The sequence below is a fragment of the Corythoichthys intestinalis genome, chromosome 3 (assembly GCF_030265065.1).
Source record: "Corythoichthys intestinalis isolate RoL2023-P3 chromosome 3, ASM3026506v1, whole genome shotgun sequence".
In the NCBI taxonomy this organism is placed as follows: Eukaryota; Metazoa; Chordata; class Actinopteri; order Syngnathiformes; family Syngnathidae; genus Corythoichthys; species Corythoichthys intestinalis.
The window spans coordinates 22,798,198-22,821,665 of record NC_080397.1 but is presented as its reverse complement, the minus strand read 5'-3'; the positions used below and the strand labels follow the sequence as shown (position 1 = coordinate 22,821,665).

At 39.9% G+C, this 23,468-nt stretch overlaps 1 protein-coding gene across 1 annotated transcript in view; it reads right to left on the bottom strand.

Annotated features, from left to right (window-relative positions):
• hsd17b4 (hydroxysteroid (17-beta) dehydrogenase 4) overlaps nt 1–23,468 on the bottom strand; it is a 64,770-nt gene that overhangs the window by 25,211 nt on the left and 16,091 nt on the right. The window contains exons 9-14 of the mRNA XM_057832550.1: nt 12,616–12,707; nt 12,524–12,548; nt 12,271–12,399; nt 6,111–6,220; nt 5,339–5,451; nt 5,146–5,269 (exon numbers count right to left, since the gene is read on the bottom strand). Coding sequence (XP_057688533.1) covers nt 5,146–5,269; nt 5,339–5,451; nt 6,111–6,220; nt 12,271–12,399; nt 12,524–12,548; nt 12,616–12,707 — 593 coding nt within the window. The remainder of the gene's footprint in view (nt 1–5,145; nt 5,270–5,338; nt 5,452–6,110; nt 6,221–12,270; nt 12,400–12,523; nt 12,549–12,615; nt 12,708–23,468) is intronic.

Sequence of the window (23,468 nt, the reverse complement as noted above, 5' to 3'; positions counted from 1 at the left end):
AAAAGCTGCAGAAACTCAAAACTACGCTGACCAGCGAGACCTGCGCCGCTTCTACGCAGCCACGAAAGAAATTTTTGGTCCCATACGATCATCAGTGGGTGGACTAAAGGACACAGACGGGGCCACACTCATAACCAACAGTGAGGGCATCCTGGCAAGATGGAAGACCCATTTTGAGAACCTCCTCAATGATCAAGCTGACACCCCTAATGACCTCTTGAGAATGACCCCGCAGCACCCGGTCCAATACTGGATGTCATTACCACCCTCAATCCAGGACTTCAACAACGCACTGAAACGAATGAAACCAGGTAAAGCCCCAGGACCTGACAATATCCCTTTGGAACTCCTCACTCAAAGTGGCCCTGAGTTGAGAAACCACCTTTTTCACCTGATACTGAAAATATGGGAAACAAAGACCCTGCCAAATGACTTCCGCGATGCAAACATCATCACCATATTTAAAAAAGGAGACAGAGAGAACTGCAACAACTACCGTGGCATCTCTTTGTTATGCATCGCTAGCAAGATCTTTGCCCGCATTCTTCTTGACCGCCTCCTCATCTTGGCAGAAGACGTCCTCCCAGAGTCCCAATGCGGTTTTCAACCTTCCCATGGGACAATAGACATGATCTTCTGTGCCCGGCAGTTACAAGAGAAGAGCCGTGAGCAACAACAACCACTGCTGCTCATCTTCTGGGACCTAAAAAAGGCCTTTGACAAAGTACCCAGCCCTGCAATGTGGGCAGTACTTGCACGGTACGGCTGTCCACCAGGCTTTGTCACCTTAGTCCATGGCCTCCATGATGGAATGGTTGGCAGAGTATGCCACCAAAACTTTCTCTCAGGCCCATTTCCTATCAACAGTGGCCTCAAACAGGGGTGTGTACTAGCACCAACTTCTTTTTCACTGTACACAGCAGCCATGATGAATGAGATACCCCCAGACGCACCTACAATCAACTTGCGTTTCCGCATGGATGGAGGAGTCTTCAATCTCGCCCGGCTGCGCGCAACTACTAAAACCACCATCACAACAATACGAGAATTGCAGTATGCTGATGACAATGCCACCCCGTGCCAGGCTGCGAAAGATCTTCAATTAACAGCAAATGCATACAATATCGCATACGAACGTTTTGGCATGCAAGTTAACACTGACAAGACCAAAATAATGATTCAAAATCCACCTGGCCGGGCACTCTCAAACACAAACACCACACTTAATGGACATCTCCTAGAGGAAGTGGACCAATTTCCATACCTAGGCAGCATCCTTACTTCGACTCCCACATGTAAAAAGGATGTTGAAAATAGAATCAGGGCAGCCCACACTGCCTATGGGCAGCTCCGTAATCGGGTGTTTAACAATCATGCACTAACAGTGGCTACAAAAATCATGGTCTTTAAGGCAATAGTCCTGTCTACTCTCTTGTATGCATGTGAAACGTGGACCCTCTACAGCAGTGACATTAAAAGCCTAGAGCGCTTCCAGCAGTCCAAGCTGAGACAAATTTTAAAAATACCGTGGGAGAGCCACACTACCAACATAGATGTCCTAAAACGAGCCTCGGTGACCAGTGTTGAAGCCACCATTATCTACCACCGTCTCCGCTGGGCAGGCCACGTTCGGAGAATGGATTCTTCTCGACTCCCCAAAATAATGCTGTACGGCGAGCTCTCAAATGGCACTAGACCACGAGGCGCCCCAAAGATGCGCTACAAAGACCAGCTCAAGCGCACCCTGGTAGGCACTGATATTGACCCCTCGTCGTGGGAGCAAACTGCCATGGACCGCAAAACATGGAGGGGAACTATTCACCAAGGTATTGATGCTTTCAAAAAAAAAAACGAACAGAAAATGAAGAGTCAAAACACAGGAGAAGACAAGAGAGACAACAACAACCCCGTCCTCCACCGACCCTCCCTTGTACACAATGCCAGCGATTATTCCACCATAGACTAGGCCTCTTAAGTCATATGAGACATAAACACCCACCTCGAAAATAGGCTGACAAACGACTGAAACTAATACTCGGACACGAGTGTGAAGCCGACGATGACGACGACATTGTTGAAAACAACCAACAATTGCCACTCAGATGTGACTAGAATAAAAAAAAAAATTAAAAGACCAATTCACTGCTTTCACTCCAAAAACCTTTAGATCTTATAAAACATATATATATTTCTTACCTAAAAATGCCATTACGCTTGATAACACACATCACTTAAAAGTTAGGTGTTTTTCCCACGTGTTTCAATTGAATTTCCATTTGTGTCGAGCCATTTTTAAGTTGTAGTAAAGTTTTAAGTTAGTCTAAACTGTAAGTCCTGATAGGATTTTGAGTTTTTGCAGTGTTCAAAATAAATGTATTGTAACATATCAGGTTATAATATGGCGGGGATATTTGCATGCGTTCCTGAATGCATCACGTGACGTGCGGGGGTGAGGGAGGTGCAGGAGAGCGAGAGACGTGCATTCATGTTGTTGTTGTCGTTCCACAAGTTCCCAAAAAAGAAATAATTGCAGCCTAACGAAGCGGGTGACTCTTTGTCAACGTTACAGGATGATACCTGCTGTATTGGAGCACATTAGGGGCCAGGGCTACTTGGTGTTTTATCCAGCAATGACTACTGAGCAAAAATTGACAGTTAGCTTTATCATATTTTCATTTTACACCCTCATAACTCTACAGCGCTATGTTTCACAGATTAAATAAAGTCTGTATGTAAGACACGTTAGCACGCATCGACAGTGGTCTTAATAGAAACCTAGCCCTCCGCAGGGCTAACGTTACGTACGTGAGCAAGGGACAGTAACGTTAATCTTATTAGCGCTGAGAAGTGTACTGCTTTAAGATGGCGGCTGTTTACTAACACCGCTGACTATCATTTCGCATCTAGTTCAACATACATGTGATATCTATGAGACGCATCAGATGCTACCTGCTACCACCGCATCATGCGGGCTAGTTTTTAGCAACGACGGCGTAGTTTGTAGCGGCTGTTGGCTGCAGAAAGGTTTTTTATATTTTTTTTTTATTGCTTCTTCTTCTACGCGCGTGGCATCAGCACGTTGTCTTGCAATAAAAGTAGTCCGGGCAAAACGTGATGCTTAGAGCCAGCAAAATCAAACGATTCCTCGAGGTGAATAAAATTACTCTGATCAGTTCTTAAACTCGAGTTACTCGAGTTGCTCGAGTATTCGTTTCAGCTCTAGTTGACATCCTATTCTATCTTACCAGATCAATAATCCTGGCACCGACAATCTCTTTGAGTGTGTCAAACGGGTCAATATCAACACAGATATCGTAGGAAAAAGTGTCAAATTTAACACCTCAACTGAGAAAGTCAATTTGATTTTCAGAGGAAATGTGTCAAATAATCGACTTTGCTCATCATTATGCATGTGTACACTGCTCATAATGTTACATATGAAAAGGTTTGGGCCATTCCATATGACTTCAAATAAAGAAAGTTGAAAAATGTTTGCAAGTGACAAGACTCAGATTCTGCTCAAATGTCAATATTTATGTGTAGTCAATATTTATTATTAAATTAAATTATTATTAAATACTCATACTGCAAGTGGTTTTAAGCGATACAGCCTAAATATTGGGTGCCACGCTTCCTTTTTAGCTTTATGAAGCACAAACAAATTTATACTGTTTTTGAAGTTCAATCATTTGGAAAGGATATACCAGTAATTAAAAATCAATTTTGTAGTCTTTTCATGTTCTCAAATGTTTACCTTTTTATGGGTGGGAATCAAAAAGTCAGTTTTAAAGTGCGTATGAGACCAAAAAGCATGTTTATTTCATATTTAACGCGGTGTTTTATGCTCCTAGGTGAAATGGACCGCTTGGATGTGTGTGAAAGCGATCGTTTTAATATATTCAAATTTTGAATCCCGTGCCATGAAAATGAGTGACTTCCAGCTTCAGTCTCAGGTTTAGGACGAATGCGAACGTGACGTCACCCAGGTCAGCATCTCACAATACAGCATTTCTTTATAGCGTGCAGATGGACTGCGGATTCAGTTGATTTTGCGGATAAATTAGTTTATTCTTCGCATCACGCCAGCCAAACGGCTGCAGAAAATTGTTGCTGCACCAGGGAGAGGCGTGTGAGCCTTTTTGGGTTTCAAAAGGTTCCCGTTCACCGCGGATATTGGTCAAAACAAGCCCTACTACTGTGGGACCATTGGACTTACGAGGAAGTTAGTAAACATAGTATTTTGTATTATGTCAAATACTGGGATCTTGGCACACGTTTCAATACGGAGATGGCCGGCATTTTGTGGCTGATTGTCCACCGAAAATACCACTCGGCCAACGACCGGCGGCTTGTCGCACATCCCCCCGCCGGGACAGCATTATACTCTGCTTATTGCCCTCTTCGTGTGCCTGGTGTTCTGTCAAATTTTCCACTTGATCAGAAATTGCAACTTTGTGTTAAAAATGGCCGCAAATACAGCGAATGCAAAGCAAACATTACAAACTTTGTTTAAATAAAGGACTATTTACTTACGTTTGATCATGGATGAACATGTAGAAAGTTCTCCTCAGACACATTCTCCCATGTTAGCTGCACAACAACTGCAAGCCGTGTCTTCACCGTGTAGTTAAGCATTCGTTTACGCCATATTCGTGTTGACCATGTGGCAGCTACGCCCTCCTCCGAAATCGGCCGGTTTGTCCAGTGGTAATTCTCCAGCTGCTTCCCCGGCAAACATGCTCTTTTGCCCGCAGCAAAGTACGAGCTGTAATTTGCTCTGAGTGATTTTTCGCTTGGAAAGCCAAGAATAGACTTTGAAACATCACTGTGTTCGGGTTAAAATGTCGGCTAGCTGTCACGCCTCCTGGTTTGTTTACGCTCTCCGATGCCGGGGCAGGGCAATGACAAAAGCCAGACTAACTCCGGTGGCATAAAATATAGTTTTGACCACACTTATATGCTCATGTTAATCACAGTGAATGTATGTGAGCAAATGCAAGCTGGCTAATGTGTCCCCGAAATAAATCAGCCCCAATCGATCAGTGTTTACCTTTACTATTTGATTGAAATTTGAAATTGTCCTCTGAACTCCTCCATTGTTAAATAGTTCAAATAGTTTAGAGGCCGATGTAACAGTTTCCTGACCTGCGTGAAATCGATGTTGAGTCCAGGCAACGAGCTCAGGCCACCTTCCATCATGGCCGCCTGGGAAGGAATGACCCCGAAGGTGGGAAGGCAGCCAAAGTCTGGATGTCCTTCATACAGGAACCTGGGGGAAAATGGTAAGGACGTCCACTGTTTAGTTTATCACGTCAATTCCGTGATTGTAATCCCATACCTGAGATGGTCGGGGTCTTTGGTGGACATGCCCACACCGAGCGCGTAGAGGATGCACTGCGTGTGCGAGAAGCTGAATGTTGTCGGAGGAAGTTTTTGTCCCACTGCTGCAGTCTACGCACAAAAAGAGGAGACGCTTACATCCTCATCAATTGAGCAGTATTGCAATACACAAAGGAATGCGTTTGTCCCCACTGTCCTTTGGTACCTTTATTAAAACGAAGGTGTTTAACTAAACTAATTATCAAATCAGACTTCCTGCGAGCCACTGGCGGCCAATGGCTTTTTCATTAGTCTCATTAATGGCCACCGCCTTGGCTTTTTGTTCCGACCGATGGATGTGACTGCTCCTGCGCTGCACAATAGTGACCAGCCAGTGCATGATAACTGCTCCAAAGAACTGACGGCCCCGTTTTTAATTAGGACCGCCGTGGCGCGCTGCCTTTCAGCCCCGCGTTAAATATTGCACCCCAGTAATGAATCATTAATGTGCTTGGCCAAACAGCTGAACATCGCTTATCCATCAAATGAAATTGCTATTATGAATTGAACAACCATCAAATCTAGAAATGAGAAATATGTCCGTTCTTCCTGAAATGGATACTTTTACTGTGCTGTGAATTTAACACATTAGCTGCCATTGATAGCGATAGACGTCTGATTCATTTTGACTGCGAGGTGGGAATGATTGCTGCCTGCCCTCCCAGTCAAAATGGATGTCTATCGCCGTGAATGGGTTAACAGATTTTAATAGATTAGACTGATTTACTCACAGGGTCAGTACCAGAGGTGGGGGATGCCACAGCAGCAGAGGTTGCACTTGCGGTAATGCCCTCCCCTGATTCCACCTTGGACAGTACACTCACAATGGACTGAAGAGATTCTGCCAAGAAGTAAGAGAAGGCTAAATCCAGGTTTTAGATGACTATTGCATCGTAGTATTCAGTGGTTAGAACTTTAAGTCAAACCAACCAATAAATGCACAATGAAGAGTTTAAAAAAAAAAAAAAAAAAGAAAAAAGTCGCACTTGAGTATACAAATGTACGGTGTTGTTAATCTTACTGAAAAAAAGTAATTAATTATAGTTACAAATTACTTCTCCCAAAAAGTAATTGCGTTAGTAACTCAATTACCTGAATGTAAGAGTAATTAGTTACTTGGCAAAGTAATTGGTGATAATTACTTTTTTTTTTCCTCAAAAAAAAAATAAAATTGGCCACACTATGTGAAGTTTTTTGTGGAGGTTTTTGGTACAATTGGCCCGAGCCCAATTCTTTACCCTAATTTACCCTTTACCCTGAATCAACTGTTAAAAGTTGTTAAAATTGCTCCCATTATTGCATTATTTCCCTTCTCTCTACTTTCGACATATGAAAGTTTTAAAACTGTTTCATCATTTAAAGATAGATTCAAGTCAAGATTTTGCCGATTTAGAAGTATTTTAGATAAAAAGTTACTTAGGTTCGCTAGGAAGGTTCTCTACAACAGAGCCGTCCTAAAAAGCCTACTGCTTTAAGATGGCGGCTGTCTACTAATGCATTTAGTGCCATGTCTGTCATTTTGCATCTAGTTATATCTATATACAGTACATGTGATATCTACCATGTCTACCATATCTACCATAACATGCGGGCGTAGTTTGTCGGCTATCGGCTACAACATGTATTATTGGAGCTACCTAGCATCGCGTTTGCTCGGCGTCACAACTTTCTTGCCTCCTCCCCGTTCCTGCTCTGCTCTGTCGTCTCGGTGAGTCCGTCTCCCTCAGACTTTTCGACCAATATAGTTACGCATAGTAACGCATGCCTTTCAGTCCTCAGTAACGGTAACGGCGTTGCCAAGATGAGAAAAGTAATTAATTAGATTACCCACTACTGAAAAAAATAACGCCGTTAGTAACGCCGTTATATTGTAACGCCGTTATTAACAACACTGCAAATGTATTGGCACCCCTGTAATTCTGTCAGATAATGATCAATTTCTCCCAGGAAATACCTGCAATAACAAATGCTTTGGTAGTAATATCTTCATTTATTTTGCTTGCAATGAAACACACAAAAGAGAATGAGAATGGGAAAAAATTAAAAATTATTTTACACAAAACTCCAAAAATGGGCTGGACAAAAGTATTGGCACCCTTTGAAAAAAAATTTGATTCCTCTTTAATTTGTGTAATTAACAGCACCTGTTACTTACCTGTGGCACATAACGGGTATTGGCAATAAGTAAATCACACGTGCAGCCAGTTAAAATGGATTAAAGTTGACGCAACCTCTGTCCTGTGTCCTTGTGTGTACTACAGTGAGCATGTAGACAAGAAAGAAGAATTGTCTGAGGACTTGAGAAGCGAAATTGTGAGGAAGCATGGGCAATCTCTAGGCTACAAGTCCATCTCCAAAGACCTGAAAGTTCCTGTGTCTACCATGCGCAGTGTCATCAATAAGTGTAAACCCCATGGCACTGTGGCTAAACTCCCTAGATGTGGACGGAAAAGAAAAATTGATGAAAGAGTTCCACGAAAGATTGTGCAGATAGTGGATAAAGAACCTCGACTAACATCCAAAGAAGTTCAAGCTGTCCTGCAGTCCGAGAGTACAACAATGTCAACCCGTACTATCCGTCGGCGTCTGAATGAAAAGGGACTCTATGGTAGGATACCCAGAAAGACCCTACTTCTGACCCAGAGACATAAAAAAGCCAGGCTGGAGTTTGCCAAAACCTACCTGAGAAAGCCAAAAACATTTTGGAAGAATGTTCTCCAGTCAGATGAGACAAAAGTAGAGCTTTTTGGGAATAGGCATTGAGTTTACAGGAAAAAAACAGGAAAAAAAAACAAAACAAAGAAAATAACACGGTCCCCACAGTCAAACATGGCAGAGGTGCCCTGATGTCTTGAGGTTGCTTTGCTACCTCTGGCACTGGACTGCTTGACCGCGTGCATGGCATTATGAAGTCTGAAGACTACCAACAAATTTTGCAGCATAATGTAGGGCCCAGTGTGAGAAAGCTGGGTCTCCCTTAGAGGTCATGGGTCTTCCAGCAGGACAATGACCCAAAACACACTTCAAAAAGCACTAGAAAATAGTTTGAGAAAAAAGCACTGGAAACTTCTAAAGTGGCCTGCAAAGAGTCCAGACCTGAATCCCATAGAACACCTGTGGAGAGATCTGAAAATGGCAGTTTGGAGAAGACATCCTTCAAATCTGAGACCTGGAGCAGTTGGCCAAAGAAGAATGGTCCAAAATTCCAGCAGAGCTCACTGATGGATACCGGAAGCGGTTGTTCGCAGTTATTTTGTCTAAAGGTTGTGCTACTAAGTATTAGGCTGAGGGTGCCAATACTTTTGTCCGGTCCATTTTTGGAGTTTTGTGTAAAATGATAATGATTCTCCCCCCCCCCCCCAAATTCTCTTTAGTGTTTTTCATTGCAAGCAAAATAAATGAAGATATTACTACCAAAGAATTTGTAATTTCAATCATTTTCTGGGAGAAATTGAGCATTATCTGACAGAATTGCAGGGGTGCCAATACTTTTGGCCAGCACTCTAAGTGGCATTTTGGGGGGAATTTGAATTTTCCAGGCAGAGACCAAGAATACATATTCATTGATTATAGTAATAATAATAATAATACATTTAGAGAGTGCTTTTACCGAAGCTCAAAGACGCTCTACAGTTGAAACAAAGAAAAGACTAACACAACATGAGCAGTATAAAACACTAGAGAAAATAATTATAAATTAAAAGCCAGTTTAAAAAGGTGAGTTTTTAACAATTTTTTGAATGTAGGAAGATCAGAACAGGTGCGGATGGATTTAGGGATTGAGTTCCAAAGGGAAGGGGCAGCAACAGAGAAGGCTCTGTCCCCCCCAAGTACGGTGTGTTATTTGAGGAGGCAGTGCGAGAATGTTTCCATTAGATAAGCGGAGGTGACGGGAGGGGGTGTTGGGGCAGAGAAGGTCCGTGAAGTAAGGAGGGGCCAGATTATTGAGTGCTTTGTATGTGAAAAGGATGACTTTGAACTGTATCCTGTGTGAGATGGGAAGCCATTGAAAATTGTGGAGGATGGGGGTAATCTGATTCCTATAGGGCAGTGCGTCTCAATTATTTTCTGTTATGCCCCCCCCAGGAAGACAAACATTCTGCGCCCCCCCAACTCTCTGCCGCCACTGTAAATATACTGTAGTATAATTGTATATAAAATAATCCTCTGCATAACATTTTGTTCCTTTTAATATTAAAAAAGTAATAGATCAACGTACAATAAAGTAAAAAAAAATAAAAAATATTCATCCATACTGTAAAAATACACTCAAGATTTTTTCACCGTTTGACACTGAAAAATGCAATTTAATGAAGTCAATAAATAATAATAAATTGAAATTGATTGGCAACTATGCCAAACAATTAGACCGAAAAAACAAAAATTAATAGAACAAAAACGACAGTGTCATTGGACAGAAGGACAGTTTATTTTTGCTGCTGGCAATATAAACTTCTTTCCTATGTTGTGGATTTATTTTGCACTGAGCAACTTGGTATGCCACCTTATATTATGATTATATGACAGTGCTCGCTGGGTTGGAACCCAATAGAACATCTTTGGGGGATCCTCAAGCATAAGGTGGAGGTGCGCAAAGTCTCCAATATCCGGCTGCTCCGCAACGTCGTCATGGAGGAGAGGAAGAGCATTCCAGTGGCAACCTGTGAAGCTCTGGTCAACTCCATGCCCAGGAGAGTAAAGGTAGTTCTGGATAATAGTGGTGGCCACACCAAATATTGACAGTTGACTTGTTGTATGTTAATATTGACAACTTTCACTAAGGGGTGCACTCACTTTTGTTGCCAGGGGTTTAGATATTAATGGCTATATTTGAGTTAATTTTGAGGGGAAAATAAATTAACTATTATATAAGTTGCACACAGACTACTTTTCATTGTGTCAAAGTGTCATTTTGTCAGTGTTGTCCCATGAAAAGATATGTATAAATATCTGCAGAAATGCGAGGGGTGTACTTACTTTGGTGATACACTGTAGGTTGCGGGAGTGTGTTCAGAGAGGGAGGGTGTAGTTGTCGATGGTTTGGGAAAATTGACTGTTTGATGTGAGCTGCAGGGTCGATGATGATTATGTCCGATTTATTGCTGTTAAATTTAAGATAGATTGCTGTCATCCAGGATTTAATTTCGCTGAGGCAGTTGTGAAGTGTTGATTTGGTGCTAAGTAAGATGGTTTTTGTCGAGATGTACTATATCTGGATGTTATCGGCGCAGCAGTGAAATTGCAGTCCAAATTTACGGATGATCTGACAAAGGGGGAGGATGTAAAAAAAATGAAGAGGAGGGGGCCAAGAACTGAACCTTGGGGGATGCCTTGTGGTAGGGAAACAGCAGGGGGCGTGCAGTTGTTAATGCTGATGAATTGCTATCGATGTGTAGAGATCTGAGAGCAGGATGGTGTGGTTGATTGTATTGAAAGCAGCAGTGAGGTCCAGGAGGATGAGGATGGTGAGTTGTCCAGAGTAATATAAAGGAAAGGGAGAACCAAGGGCTACATCAATGTCTGTTAACCTAACTAACTAACAGTTATTCAGACAAATGAACAGCAACAGCCTGAACAGCAAAACAGATTTGTTTCCCAAACTCTCGATTAAATACCAAAACGCTACTAAATCCATTTTGCATTATGCATCTTATAGTTCGGATTACGGAAAATACCGTGATCTTGAGACAGTTGGCTGATAGGTAATTCGAATCTATTTTAAGCCACATGTCAAATACAACTGAACAGTATATAACACATTGGCTGCCATCTCTCCCAGTTGGATTAAACATTTATCGTTCTGTCACTGAAACACAGTAATTCGTTTTAATAATACGTAGTTTACAAAACGAATTATTATTCCTAATCACTGTCATGTAATATGGGAGTAAACACACCATGCTGTGTTTGTCTATTTCATTCAGTGCACCGTTTCATCAAAAAGATGAGGCATTCCAGTGCTACTAGGTAACAGAACAAAAAACAAAGGCTCTGGACGGAAGGAAAAAAATGAAATCATGTAGAGTTGAAGGGGGGGTGTCGCCTATTGAAAGGTAGTTATAGCAACAAGATTCGTTAATAAGCTACAAATGAGGAGGCAGCATAAAGTAATGCTAATGAGACCGGCCTAGCTCCCGTTGGGGCTGCCGCCCCCGTGCGCTTTGACGCGAACAACGCTGCCCTCACCGCCGGTGTACGATAGTGAGGGATGGAGGAGGCGGTGAAAAGTAACACAAAATTATAATTACAGCAATAATCATGTGTGAGATTAAATACTCCTCACCTTTACTTGTTTTTCTTAACCTCTAACCACAGATTGCCTCCCTCTACTGGAAGCGAACGCAAGCGGAATACAGATGAGCAGGGACCCAAAGGTTTCGTTTTTGATTTTACACTCAAAAAATAACAAATGCCTATTACAAATAGATCAATGAAGATAAATGTTTGTTCTAGCAAAAAAAAAAAAAAAACTGGAACCAAAATGTTTAGAAGTGCCTGAACAGTACTTGTACCTTGACTTGTAGATTTTTATGTTACGAGCTGTTTTAACAAAGATAATCTAAGTGAGCATAAAAATGCCATTGACGGCCATATGCGTTCAAAGAATTTTAACCAGGAGAGGCTGACAGCGATCCAGTCAAAATGGATTGAATGCCAATGGCGGTCAATAGCAGCCACTGAGTCAAGGTACTGGTCCTACTTTTCTGAAAGCGAAAACTACAGAGTTCAAATATGTCAGTGCCACTTATAGAAAAACAGGGAGAAGTCTCTTTTAAAGCAGTGTACATATTTATAATTGAAGCAGTGGAGTGGTAAGTAATTCTCCCGTTTATTCTTGCTTGGGTTGAACTTGTAACCTTTAAAAATCTGTCACTCGTAAGAATCACTGACCTTGTATTGAAGTAGGCTTGGTTGAGTCTGTAAAATCGCAAACTTTGTCCCACTGGTCCCTGACAGCCTCAGGAGTCGAAGGCTGGTTCTTCTGTCTAGTGATGCAGCCCTGAGTTCGCTCCCAACGCACTACACACACGCACGCACGCACATTACAGTTAAGAGGGCATTTTGAAATTGCGGCGGGCCCTTGGAGGTGCTCCGGGCTAATTAATATCAGATGCATGAGAGGACTAAAAACAAAAAGACTTACATTTGCCAATCCAGCCTGCACCAACCTGCAAGCAAATGTATCATCATAAAAATGTCAGTTTGTGCCAGCTTTCAACATGAGTGGGAGTAGACCTCAAAAAGTCCTCCGTTTTCTTGGCATTGTTCATGACAGAGCCACAGCACCATAGGGGCCACGTACTCCGGCTTCAGCGCAGCCACAAGATCTAAATAAAACAAACACAGACGGTAGGGGAAAGAAACAACCGCGTTTCAAGGCGCATCTGCAAAAATGACTTCACTGCATGGCAAACAACACGAGGGTAGAACATTGCACAAAAATAGCAGCTAGTTGTCTACCTGTCTTTTCATTGACATGGCTGTCTGTTGGAGTTGTGCACAACTTGGTAACTCTTGTCATAAATGTGTGTGAGGGACCACTTATCGTTACTGAACATGAATAAAACCTTATTCAACAAGTCAAAGGGCACTCATTTAAAGGAACACTATGCAAGATTTGCACTTCAATTCTTCATTAAATGGCCCCAATATTTCAATAAACAGTAACTCATTTGCTCCCAAAAACGTATAAATACATTCTATTTTTAATTGTTTCAGTGTCCCAAAAACGTATTCATACGTCTTTTACGTTTTTTTTTTTTTTTTGTCAAGAGGCATCTCTAGGTTCTGTTGCACCTAAACTGCAATGCACAATGCTCAAAACTCATTTTACAGCAATAAAACTGGCCACTGGAGGGCAGTAGCTCATTTTGTAAGAACTCATCTCGGGCCACGAAAGGTAGAGAAGAAAAATAGTCAGGAAACGGAACTTGGAGGGATCTTGTGAAGACGCATGAGAATTTGAGAAAAATTTGGAGAACGATCGGGAAAAAAAGGCAAACGACACTGTCTTTTGAAAAGAAAACGAAACCATAGTCAAAAAAGGATTGAGTGTTTAGAAAAGAAAACGAAACCATAGTCAAAGAAGGATTCAACAAAATCTATCTTGATGAGACAGACTGTGACGGGCACAACAGCGTCAGGTTCCGCACGCGTTCTGCAGAGCTCACGTTGCGTTACTCCTGAGCCCGAGGTTGAAACCAACGATGAAGATGATGAAAAAAATGAGACCGATCTTGATCCGGACTCGTCAGATTACTGGGAGCCACCTCATTCAACCGGGAGCAGCCGAGAGCCTTTCCAGTTGTTATGTGCGCAAATAGTTCAACAGTTCAATAGTTTAGTTATGTGTAAATAAATTGTTACTTTGCGATCAAAAGCTCTATTTGTCTTGTTGTTTATGTTACCGTATTGGCCCGAATGTAAGCCAGTGTTTTTTTGCATTGAAACTAGACTGAAAAAGAGGGGGTCGTCTTATTGCCTGGCACAGCCAGACTATCTCCCTGTATTTTTCAAACACTGAGAAATAGTCTGGGACCCAGCCCATTAACGGCTTCTTGAGCAAGGTACAAAATCAATCGTCCAATCAGATTCGTTTACTGGCGTGACGTGTTCTTAACGAGTAACGTCACTCTTGCGCGCCTGAAGTCGTGTCTACAACAAAACAGATGGCGAACGGGAGAGCCGAGAATATGTTCCAATCCGCGGTAAAATCAGTTTAAATTACCAAAAAATACATCGAAAAGTCATTGACAACAGTCAACGTGGCTCGCGCTAGCCATGTTGAATAAACTTCTACATTCTCCGCTCACGCTAATTACTTGTTGCTTTAACAACGTCACGTCTGCCCATCGCTGATTGGTCCACTCCGCTGTCTGTTTGCTGTGGCTTGCTCTGTCTGCCCTCGGAATTTGATCCGCCGGACGGTCGCCAGACTCAATCGCTGGAACAGCAGTGAGTCTGGTATACCAGGAAAGTCGTCTTATATTCGCGGTCTAGACGTTATACCCATTCACGACACTAAATGGCGCCAGATATCATTGAAGCGATGTTCTGTCATGACAGATCTCAGCTACTCTCAAGTTGAACCAGTTTGCATTATTTTATTGCAATGTTTTTCCTTATTCAGATTTGTTTCAAGACTACAGTTACAGTTAGACTTCAATTTGATAGTTAATGCAGTTTTTGCAATTTTGTCGTTTTATCACAATAGATTAGGCCTGTCGCGATAACAAATTTTAGTGTGTGTGACGGCCCCTGGCCGTTTAATAGTTAATTTTCTGAGGTTCTTCCAGTCAGCTGATCGTCGCCTCCACCAGCTGGCTGCTTCCCCTCCCACTGTGACAACAGCTGATCGACGCAAGACGGACCGACGACGTCATCACCACTGATTGGCCACGGGAAAAGGCGCCGAGCTTCTTAAACCTGCCGCTGTCAACGCTCTAGGAGGTCGCATTTGACAGTATTCTGCCGCGGTCCTCCTCGCCAGCTATTTGCTCGCCATTCACGCTCGTTTGCATTTGATCGCTAGTTTGATACACTCCCACTTTTTCGGTGAGGTCTTTTGTGTTTATTCGTTATTGGATCGTTTTTGTTCACCACTGTAAATAAGAGCACTGAAGCCAGTAAGGGTAAGTCGCCATTTCTGTTCAACCAGTTTTCTCCTGTTTTGTATAGAGTAGGAAGTTAGGTTAGAAGCTGTCTTTTCTTTGTTCCTTTTACATGATCAGGGTTTAGTTAGCTGGTGGGGTTTAAGTGTAGTTCCTTTTGTTTGTTGTTTTGGCCTGGGCTTACCCTGAAGTCACGCTTCGTCGGCATTCTGTACATATTCATCGCGAGTTTGATTGTGTGTAAATAAATTTGTGTCCACTCGTACATTTGTGTGGCTTGTTTTATGTTACGCCCTTCCCGAGCAGTCTTTGTCACGTAACAGTGTGCGATAATTTATTTAATAAATTATTGCGATATGCGATATTATTGCACCCCCCCAATTTAAAATAAAAAAATAAACTTTTTTTTACAATAACACTGAGAATACAGTGCAGTTTTATATTAAAAGATCATGTACACCCATTTAAACGCAATAAATGTTTACTCTTAAATTCAAAAATACTTTTTAGGAACAACTAAAAACAATAGACCATGCCTCTTTTAAGTAAAAGACAACAATATTAATACTGCACAGAAACACAGAAAAAATAAAATGTGTTTTTTAACAATAAAATTCCACTTAATAATTTAAGCATCTAGGCAAATGAAAACGTTTCCCCTCATAGCTTCTGCTATGGCGTTCCATGTGTAATACAGTGGTACCTCTAAATACGGAGTTAATTCGTTCCAGGAGCTTGTTTGTAAGTCGAAATGGTCGCATGTCGAGCAGGATTTTCCCATAAGAATACATTATAATTCCAATAATTCGTTCCACAGCCCAAAAACCCACACTACATCCTAAATACGTACTGCTGTTACTATTGCTAATAGCAATTACAAAGAGCAAAACAAATAAAATATGAATAAAAATCAGAATATAATAATAGCAATAATAACAATAATACAGTACAGTACCTGTAATAACGTAACAAATCGGCTTCTAATGAGGCGGACTTTTTTTGCTGTACCTGAACGCACCGCGGGGCTGACGGTGAGCAGGAGAGCGCTATTTTACTTTCTGTTTCGATCCTGGCGTCAACAGCAGTGGACACTCGGCGAGTTGATGGAATAAATGATTTGAAACCTGACGATTTCTTTGGCGATGTTACCACAATAAGAACTGTCACCTTAACTTATAAAAACTGGCGAACGGAGGGGGACCGCCGGCCGAGATCGGCATTCTCCGACCCAGTTCATGGATGCACACACTATGCTTATATTTTCCTATCAGTCACATCTTTATTTCAATGGTAAGAGTCACCTTTTCTTTTTTTTCTCCACCTGCACTAAACCTAAACTGCACTAAACTAAAAACAGAACTAAAATGCATTTTGCGTAGTTGCTAACAAGGAAGCCGAACTCGCGATAAATCGCAGCGGAAAAATTATCGCCTTCATTTTTATTTACCGTGCGATAAATGGAATTATTGTATATTGCGACAGGCCTACAATAGATTGGTTTATTTACATTTCAAAAACCAAAAGCCATTCATTTACGAATGTGATTGCACTTTAGTTTACATATTAAATGTTCAGATATTAAGATTTGAATGAGGGAAAATAACATGCTTTTTCTCTCAAATACATTTTTATAATCATTTGTTTCGGATGTACTGTAATTATTTTCTGTATAATTAAAAATTAATTTGGTGTTCAAAAAGTCTGTTTTCAAAAGTGAGTCTTGAAAAAGAGGGGGTCGTCTTATAATCAGGGCCGTCATATTCGGGCCAATGTGGTATTTTGTAGAACGAAAACATTATTCAGATGTTTGGGATGTCACAAAAGCGAAAAATAGCGCTGTTAAAGTCAAAGTTATGTTTGAAATGTATGCTTTTACAAAAAGCTCAATTTCTCTTTTTTTTCATCAAATTGGAAAATTGCTCAAACTAAGCTATTTTCTAATGCTGATTTCTAAAGAATGGAAAAAGATATGAACTAACTTTTTTTCTGCTGAAAGAAGAGTAATCTTTCTTTTGGTGGTTTACATGTTTATATCGCAATAGAACTGAATTTTCTGTGGGCCTTGCAAAATCAGTCAAAAATCCAGTAAAACGGACGGGAGCGAAGTGCCTTGCTCCGGTGAAGATGGCTGGGAGTGAATGAATTAAACAAACATGTTTTTGGGAAATAGTTCTACCATGGTTATCAATTGTTAAGCAGAGATGTTCTCATTTTAAAAGTCGATTGTCATGTCGCCCATCCGATCACGTGATCCGAAACGGTGAAAAGGGACGGGTTATTTATTTAAATATTATATATGGAGAAAAACACAGACAAGGCTGAAAAAGCCGTTTCTGCTCTTGCACCCCTCTAGAAAATAAACTGTTATATTTTAAGCCAAAATAACTGTTGTGTTTGATAGAACGATATGTCTATATGCCGCCATAGCAGTTTCATGGTGCATTAGGCCCCCAAACTATTTTTAATTTGTCCGTTTTACCCTGGAGACCCCCTTTTACAGACACCGCGCAACCGCTTTTGTTTAAACCCAGCCATAAAAAGAAGGCAAGTAATTATATTTATTATTTAAAATTTTTAGCTTAGAATGTGTATTGATGTCTAATGTTTAAAAGGAAAAAAAAAAACTTTAGAAAATTATTCACTCGCATATTTTAAACTTTTAAACACATTACGGCACAATGAAAAAAAAATAAGTGTCTGTAAATAGGTCACGGATATCTACCTCATAACTATCGCTTAATTGTATTTTTTTTTTTGTTACTGTCGCATTTTTCCTGATATTTTAGATGATAATCGATTCAAAGAAAGAAAAAAAAAAAAAAACCTCTAAAAGTGTAAATACTTGTAAAAGAAAATCTCGACCACTCCTTGATGTCTGCGATAATTGCATCGCGACCCTTGTTTTATTATCATATTCACCCATAAAAATCGCCAAAAAGTCCGGCTGTGGCCATTCACAGCTGTGTCTTGACACTCGGTGAGACATGCTACACAGAGGTTTTGGATCAAAACAAGGTAAGTAGGCGATCATATCTCGTTGAAATCATGGTGTCTTTAATCTCTCTCATGATCTAATCTCAAATTAGGGTATAGAGGTTTCTTTTTTTTTTTTTTTTTTTTTTTTAAATGCCCTCCAGTTCAAAATTTTCTTTCCCCCAGATAATTGAGGTTTAAAGCTTTCCAATGACAATCACACATGCATATAGGATGTGTCAAAATTGTCTGATATGTATGTGTGATACATCATTGGAAAGCTTAAAATCTCAATTTTCTGGGGGAAGAAAAATTTTGAACAGGAGGGCATTTAAAAATAATAATAAACAGCAAAACCCTAACTGGAGGTGAGAGCATGAGAGAGCATAATTAAAGACGCCATGATTTTATTGAGATATTATCGCGTACTTACCTTGTTTCGAACCAAAAACTCCATGTACAGTAGCATGTATCTCCATGTGTCAAGACACAGCTGTGAATGGCCACAGCCGAATTTTGGGGGGACTTTATGGGTAAAACATGGTAATATAACAAGGGTCGCGATGCAGAAATCGCAGACATCAAGGAGTGGTCAAGATTTTCTTTTTCATATATTTACCCTTTTAAAAGGTTTGGGGTTTTTTTTCTTTGTTTGGATCGATTATTAATCATTTAAAATAATGGGGAAAATGGGTCAGTTACAAAAAAAAAATACAATTAAGGGATAGGTATGAGGTAGATATCTGACCTATTTACAGACAACATTTTTTTCATCGTGACGTAATTTGTTTAAAAGTTTAAATATGCGAGTGAATAATTATTTTTAAACAAAATATTAGACATCAATTTATGATTCTAAGCTAAAAATGACATATCTTCAATAATAAATATAATTACTGACTTTCTTTTTATGGCTGGGTCAAAACAAAAGCGATTGCTCGACGTCTGTAAACGGGAGTTTCCAGGGTAAAACAGACAAATTAAACATAGATCGGGGGCTTAATGCGCCATGAATCTGCTATGGCAGCATAGAGACATTGTTCTATCGAACACAACAGTTCTTCTGGCTTAAAATACAGCAGTTTATTTTAGGGCTGTCAAAATTATCGCGTTAACGCGCGGTAATTAATTTTTTAAATTAATCACGTTAAAATATTTGACGCAATTAACGCACATATCCCGCTCAGACAGTATTCTGCTTTTTGGTAAGTTTTACAACAAGGCTTTTTGTGCTGTCTAATAGCGAACTCTTGTGGTCGCTTTGCGACATGGTTTATTGTCTTCTTGCCAGTTCAATATGGCTGCACAACGTCTCGGGCTGACGCCTACGTTGTAATGTTGTGCCTATATGATCCTTGGACAAGATTTGTCCGTAAGTATGGTTGTTGTAAATAATTATTTATTTATTATGTTATATGTTTAGTGAACCTGTATAGCGTGCTAAGCTAACGTTGTTGCTAATGCAATGCTTGTGTACTTTTTTTTTTGTAGTTTTACGACGGTCTAAAGAGGACAATGGTTTGAGGCCATTTTATTAATAAATCAGATGAAAAAGGAAGAAGTCTGATTATTAAGGCGTCGTTCACTAGCTGTCTAGCTTTGGAAAAAGTAGACGCTTCGGAGTGAGGACAGCATAGACAGATTTAAATGACAGTAGTGAAATGCCCACTACGGTCCTAATGTACCGTATGTTGAATGTATATATCCATCTTGTGTCTTATCTTTCCATTCCAACATTTTACAGAATATATATATAATTTACAGAAAAATATGGCATATTTTATAGATGGTTTGAATTGCGATTAATTGCGATTAATTACGATTAATTAATTTTTAAGCTGTAATTAACTCGATTAAAATTTTTAATCGTTTGACAGCCCTAGTTTATTTTAAAGAGGTGGGCAAGAGCAGAAACTGCTTTTTCAGCCTTGTCTGTGTTTTACGCCATACATATATATATATATATATATATATTACAGGGGTTGGACAAAATAATGAAAATATCGTATTTTCCCCGAATATAACGCACACTTTTTTTCCCCAAAATCAACTTGCGCATTATAAACGGGTACATGGACGGAGACAGAAATATATATATATATATATATATATACATACACTGTATATATACTGTATATATACATAAACCGATTTTTTTTTATTGACACGGCCATGTTGTGTTGAAGAAACGTATGCGGTGAGCCGTTGCCGACCATTACGGTACGTGACGTCACCATTTTGTTTCGGTAATACTTCACTCTGATCGGCCGAATGATTTCGTCTGTGTTAAATTCTGCTTTTTTTACTCTTCATAAAGCACTGAATTTAGTTTCTTGAACTCATTTGAGTCAACGTTTATTGCAGCTCCGCAACTCGGACCATAACAAACTTAACAACAGACTTCCTGTGTGTGTCCGTCAACTATATCTGTCCTTCGAGAAACTCAAACCCAAATAACAATAGTTCCTATTGTTACTGTCATGTCGACAGCGATGAGCGCTCTCGGATTTCCGACTTACGTTCTCACTTTCATTTTACCGTATCAATCCATGGAAGAAACATTTATTCATCATGATGAAACGAGCAAGTTATACAGCAGCCTTTAAAAGAAAAGTCACATCTGTTTTGTTTTCTCCTAGATTCTGTAAGTTGGAGAAGTTGTCAAATCATATTATTACGGTAAATATTGTCAGTTTATGGTAATGTTTTGAACTACCAATATGCTATGCTTGTGCTGTGTTTCACCATTCAGTAAAATGACATTTCTGTATCTGTACACGAGCTGTTTTCTTGTATTCTTCTATTTATTGGTGCTAAAATTAGGGTGCGCGTTATGAACGGGTACAATAATTTTCCCTAGATTTTACAAGTAAATTTGGGGTGCGCATTATACACGGGTGCGCCTTATATTCGGGAAATTACGGTACCTAACATTTTGGCATTATAATAATTGAACAAAATTGTTAAAAAAATGGTATGAGGAAAATTCTAATGAAGTTGAACATCTCGTATGGCCGGCACAATCCCTAGACCTCTACTTATTCGAGCATTTATGGTCAGTTTTAGAGATTCAATTAAGACGTCAATTTCCACCGCCATAGTCTCTAAAAGAGTTAAAGGGTATTCTAGCAAAAGAATGGCTTAATATTCATTTGGAAGCAATTCACAAGTTGTATGAATCAATACCTCGGAGAATTGAGGCTGTAATTGCCGGAAAAAGGCAGACTTACACCATATTAAATCAGTTTTTGATTTTTTTAAGGTGTTTCCATTATTTTGTCCAACCCCTGTGTAAATGTACAATTCTATTTATTCGTATTTTTAAAATAATAATCTAGATAGGGACACATTTTGGGTTATGTACAGTAGGTCACATTAACATTTGCATGTAAGTGTGGCCTACAGCAGTGTTTTTCAACCGGTGTGCCGCAGCACACCAGTGTGCCATGAGAGATCGTCTGGGGTGCCATGAGAAATTATCTAATGTCGCATTAATATCTATATATTGTAATGTCTGTAACTGTGCGGGTCCTTGAAGGGGCCATCAGACTGCAGAGTGGTGACGTAGCGGGAAGCAAGCAAAGAGGGAGGCAGAACGGCATGTGAGCAAAGTTAGCGGTCGCATGTTGCGGATGCTGCTGTTATTTTGTTTAATAAATTTCCATTGTTGCCACAATAACAGGCATGAAAATGGGTCAGGGGTTAAAAAGGTGAGAAGGGCGTAGAGGAAATATGTTCCAGTACACTGTACACCCCAACAAAATATTGAGCTCTGTCGACCCACACTGTGTTTCAGCAGGGCCGTGCAGAGACCGGTGGAGGGGCAGGTGCTTGTAGATCAAAAGGGGCACATGAACAAGTATTTAATACACCTTAAAACAACATAACTTCAATTTTAACCAGCTTTAGATAATAATTGGCTGTGACTGTGACATACTTTAATTGGGAGGGGGCAACAGTGAATAGAAATCAAAACTGCCATCAACACTTTCTGGCTGTGACTCAGTCAGTCTGCCTCTTTTCTTCCTTCAATCTCTGCATCAAAACTTCCTTCCTCAACTTGTTCATCTGAGAACAAACCACATCAGATGGTCACTGAGCCACCAACAGCACAGTTTTCTCAAAACTATTATTTCATTATTATCCATACTTAACAACTCTAGCACCTAATGATTAATAAAGCAATGACATAAAATCCTATAGAAAAATAACATTGTAATTGTGTTTATAATTGTATTTAATACCCGACTATCCTTGCAAACTTGTTCTTACCAAGTCTGCTATTCACCCAGCTGATGAGGTATCCACTGCCTTTAGCAGCCTCATCCAACTCCTTTTTTTATCCCTCAATCTCCTTTCCCTATGAGGCATGTCTATGTAATGAAATATAAATATTAAAAAAAAAAAAAAAAAAAAAACAGCCTCCCTGGTGGCTTTTAGTTTTAAAGCTTTCTTAATTTCTTTCTCTCTCAATAACGATGGAGGTACATTTGTGTTTTTGTTATTCAATCAAAAAACAAAGTTACTTCTATCAAAAACAAAGTTGCTTCAATCAAAATACAGGTTATACTTTTAATCTCAAAAAAGTCACTTCAACAATAAAAATTGTTTTTGATTGCAAAAATAAATTTGAGACAAAAAAAGCATTTGAAAACTATTTTTCTCGACTGAAACAAATTTTTCCATTGAAGTAATGTTGTTTTGCGTTTGGGCCACATTTTGGCTAGGACATTTGTGTCTTTATTATTCAATCAAATACGTTGCTTCAAACAAAAATACATATATAAAAAGAAAAACTTTTCACATGTGTCAATCACCGTTTAACAAAGCCTGAGAGGGTTTGAGTAGACTCACTATGAAGCATTTAATAAAGCCAAGCATTTTCTTACTACTTTATTCTTGTTTAAAAATAATTCAGTGGGGCAGTAACATGTTTTAAACTTATCTTAATTCTTACATTTTGAAGTGCTTGAAAACCATTTATAAATGATACTTTGGTGAAAAAAGTGAAAAAACGTCATATATATGTATCTTTTTTCCAATGTAAAATCTGAATAAATACATTGATCACGCACAAAAAAAAAATGGGGGGGGGGCGCTACTTCGCGGTTTTCACTTATTGCGGCGGGTTCTGGTCCCTATTAACCGCGAAAAACGAGGGATCCCTGTATTTCTGAAAAGCTTTAAGAAGCAAGAGTATTCCCACCACTCGTCGGGCCGGTGTTGTGCCGACACCGGTGTTCGGCCATTCCTTACTACGCGGCGAAAAGTCCTACACAATGCTCAGGGCGCTTGCGCATGCATCCACACGCATGCGCACATCGGTTAGAAGCGGCGAGTACTTACTATTTTTGTTTTTATTTAGTTATTTAGAACCTTTTCACTGCCTCAAAGATACTTTTTGCATGTATTACCCTCTCATACTTTTAACCATTGTGTTTTTTTTGTGTTAGCTTTGAACCAGTTGACCACATTAGTCACGTAGCGTATTTAAACCGTCATTAT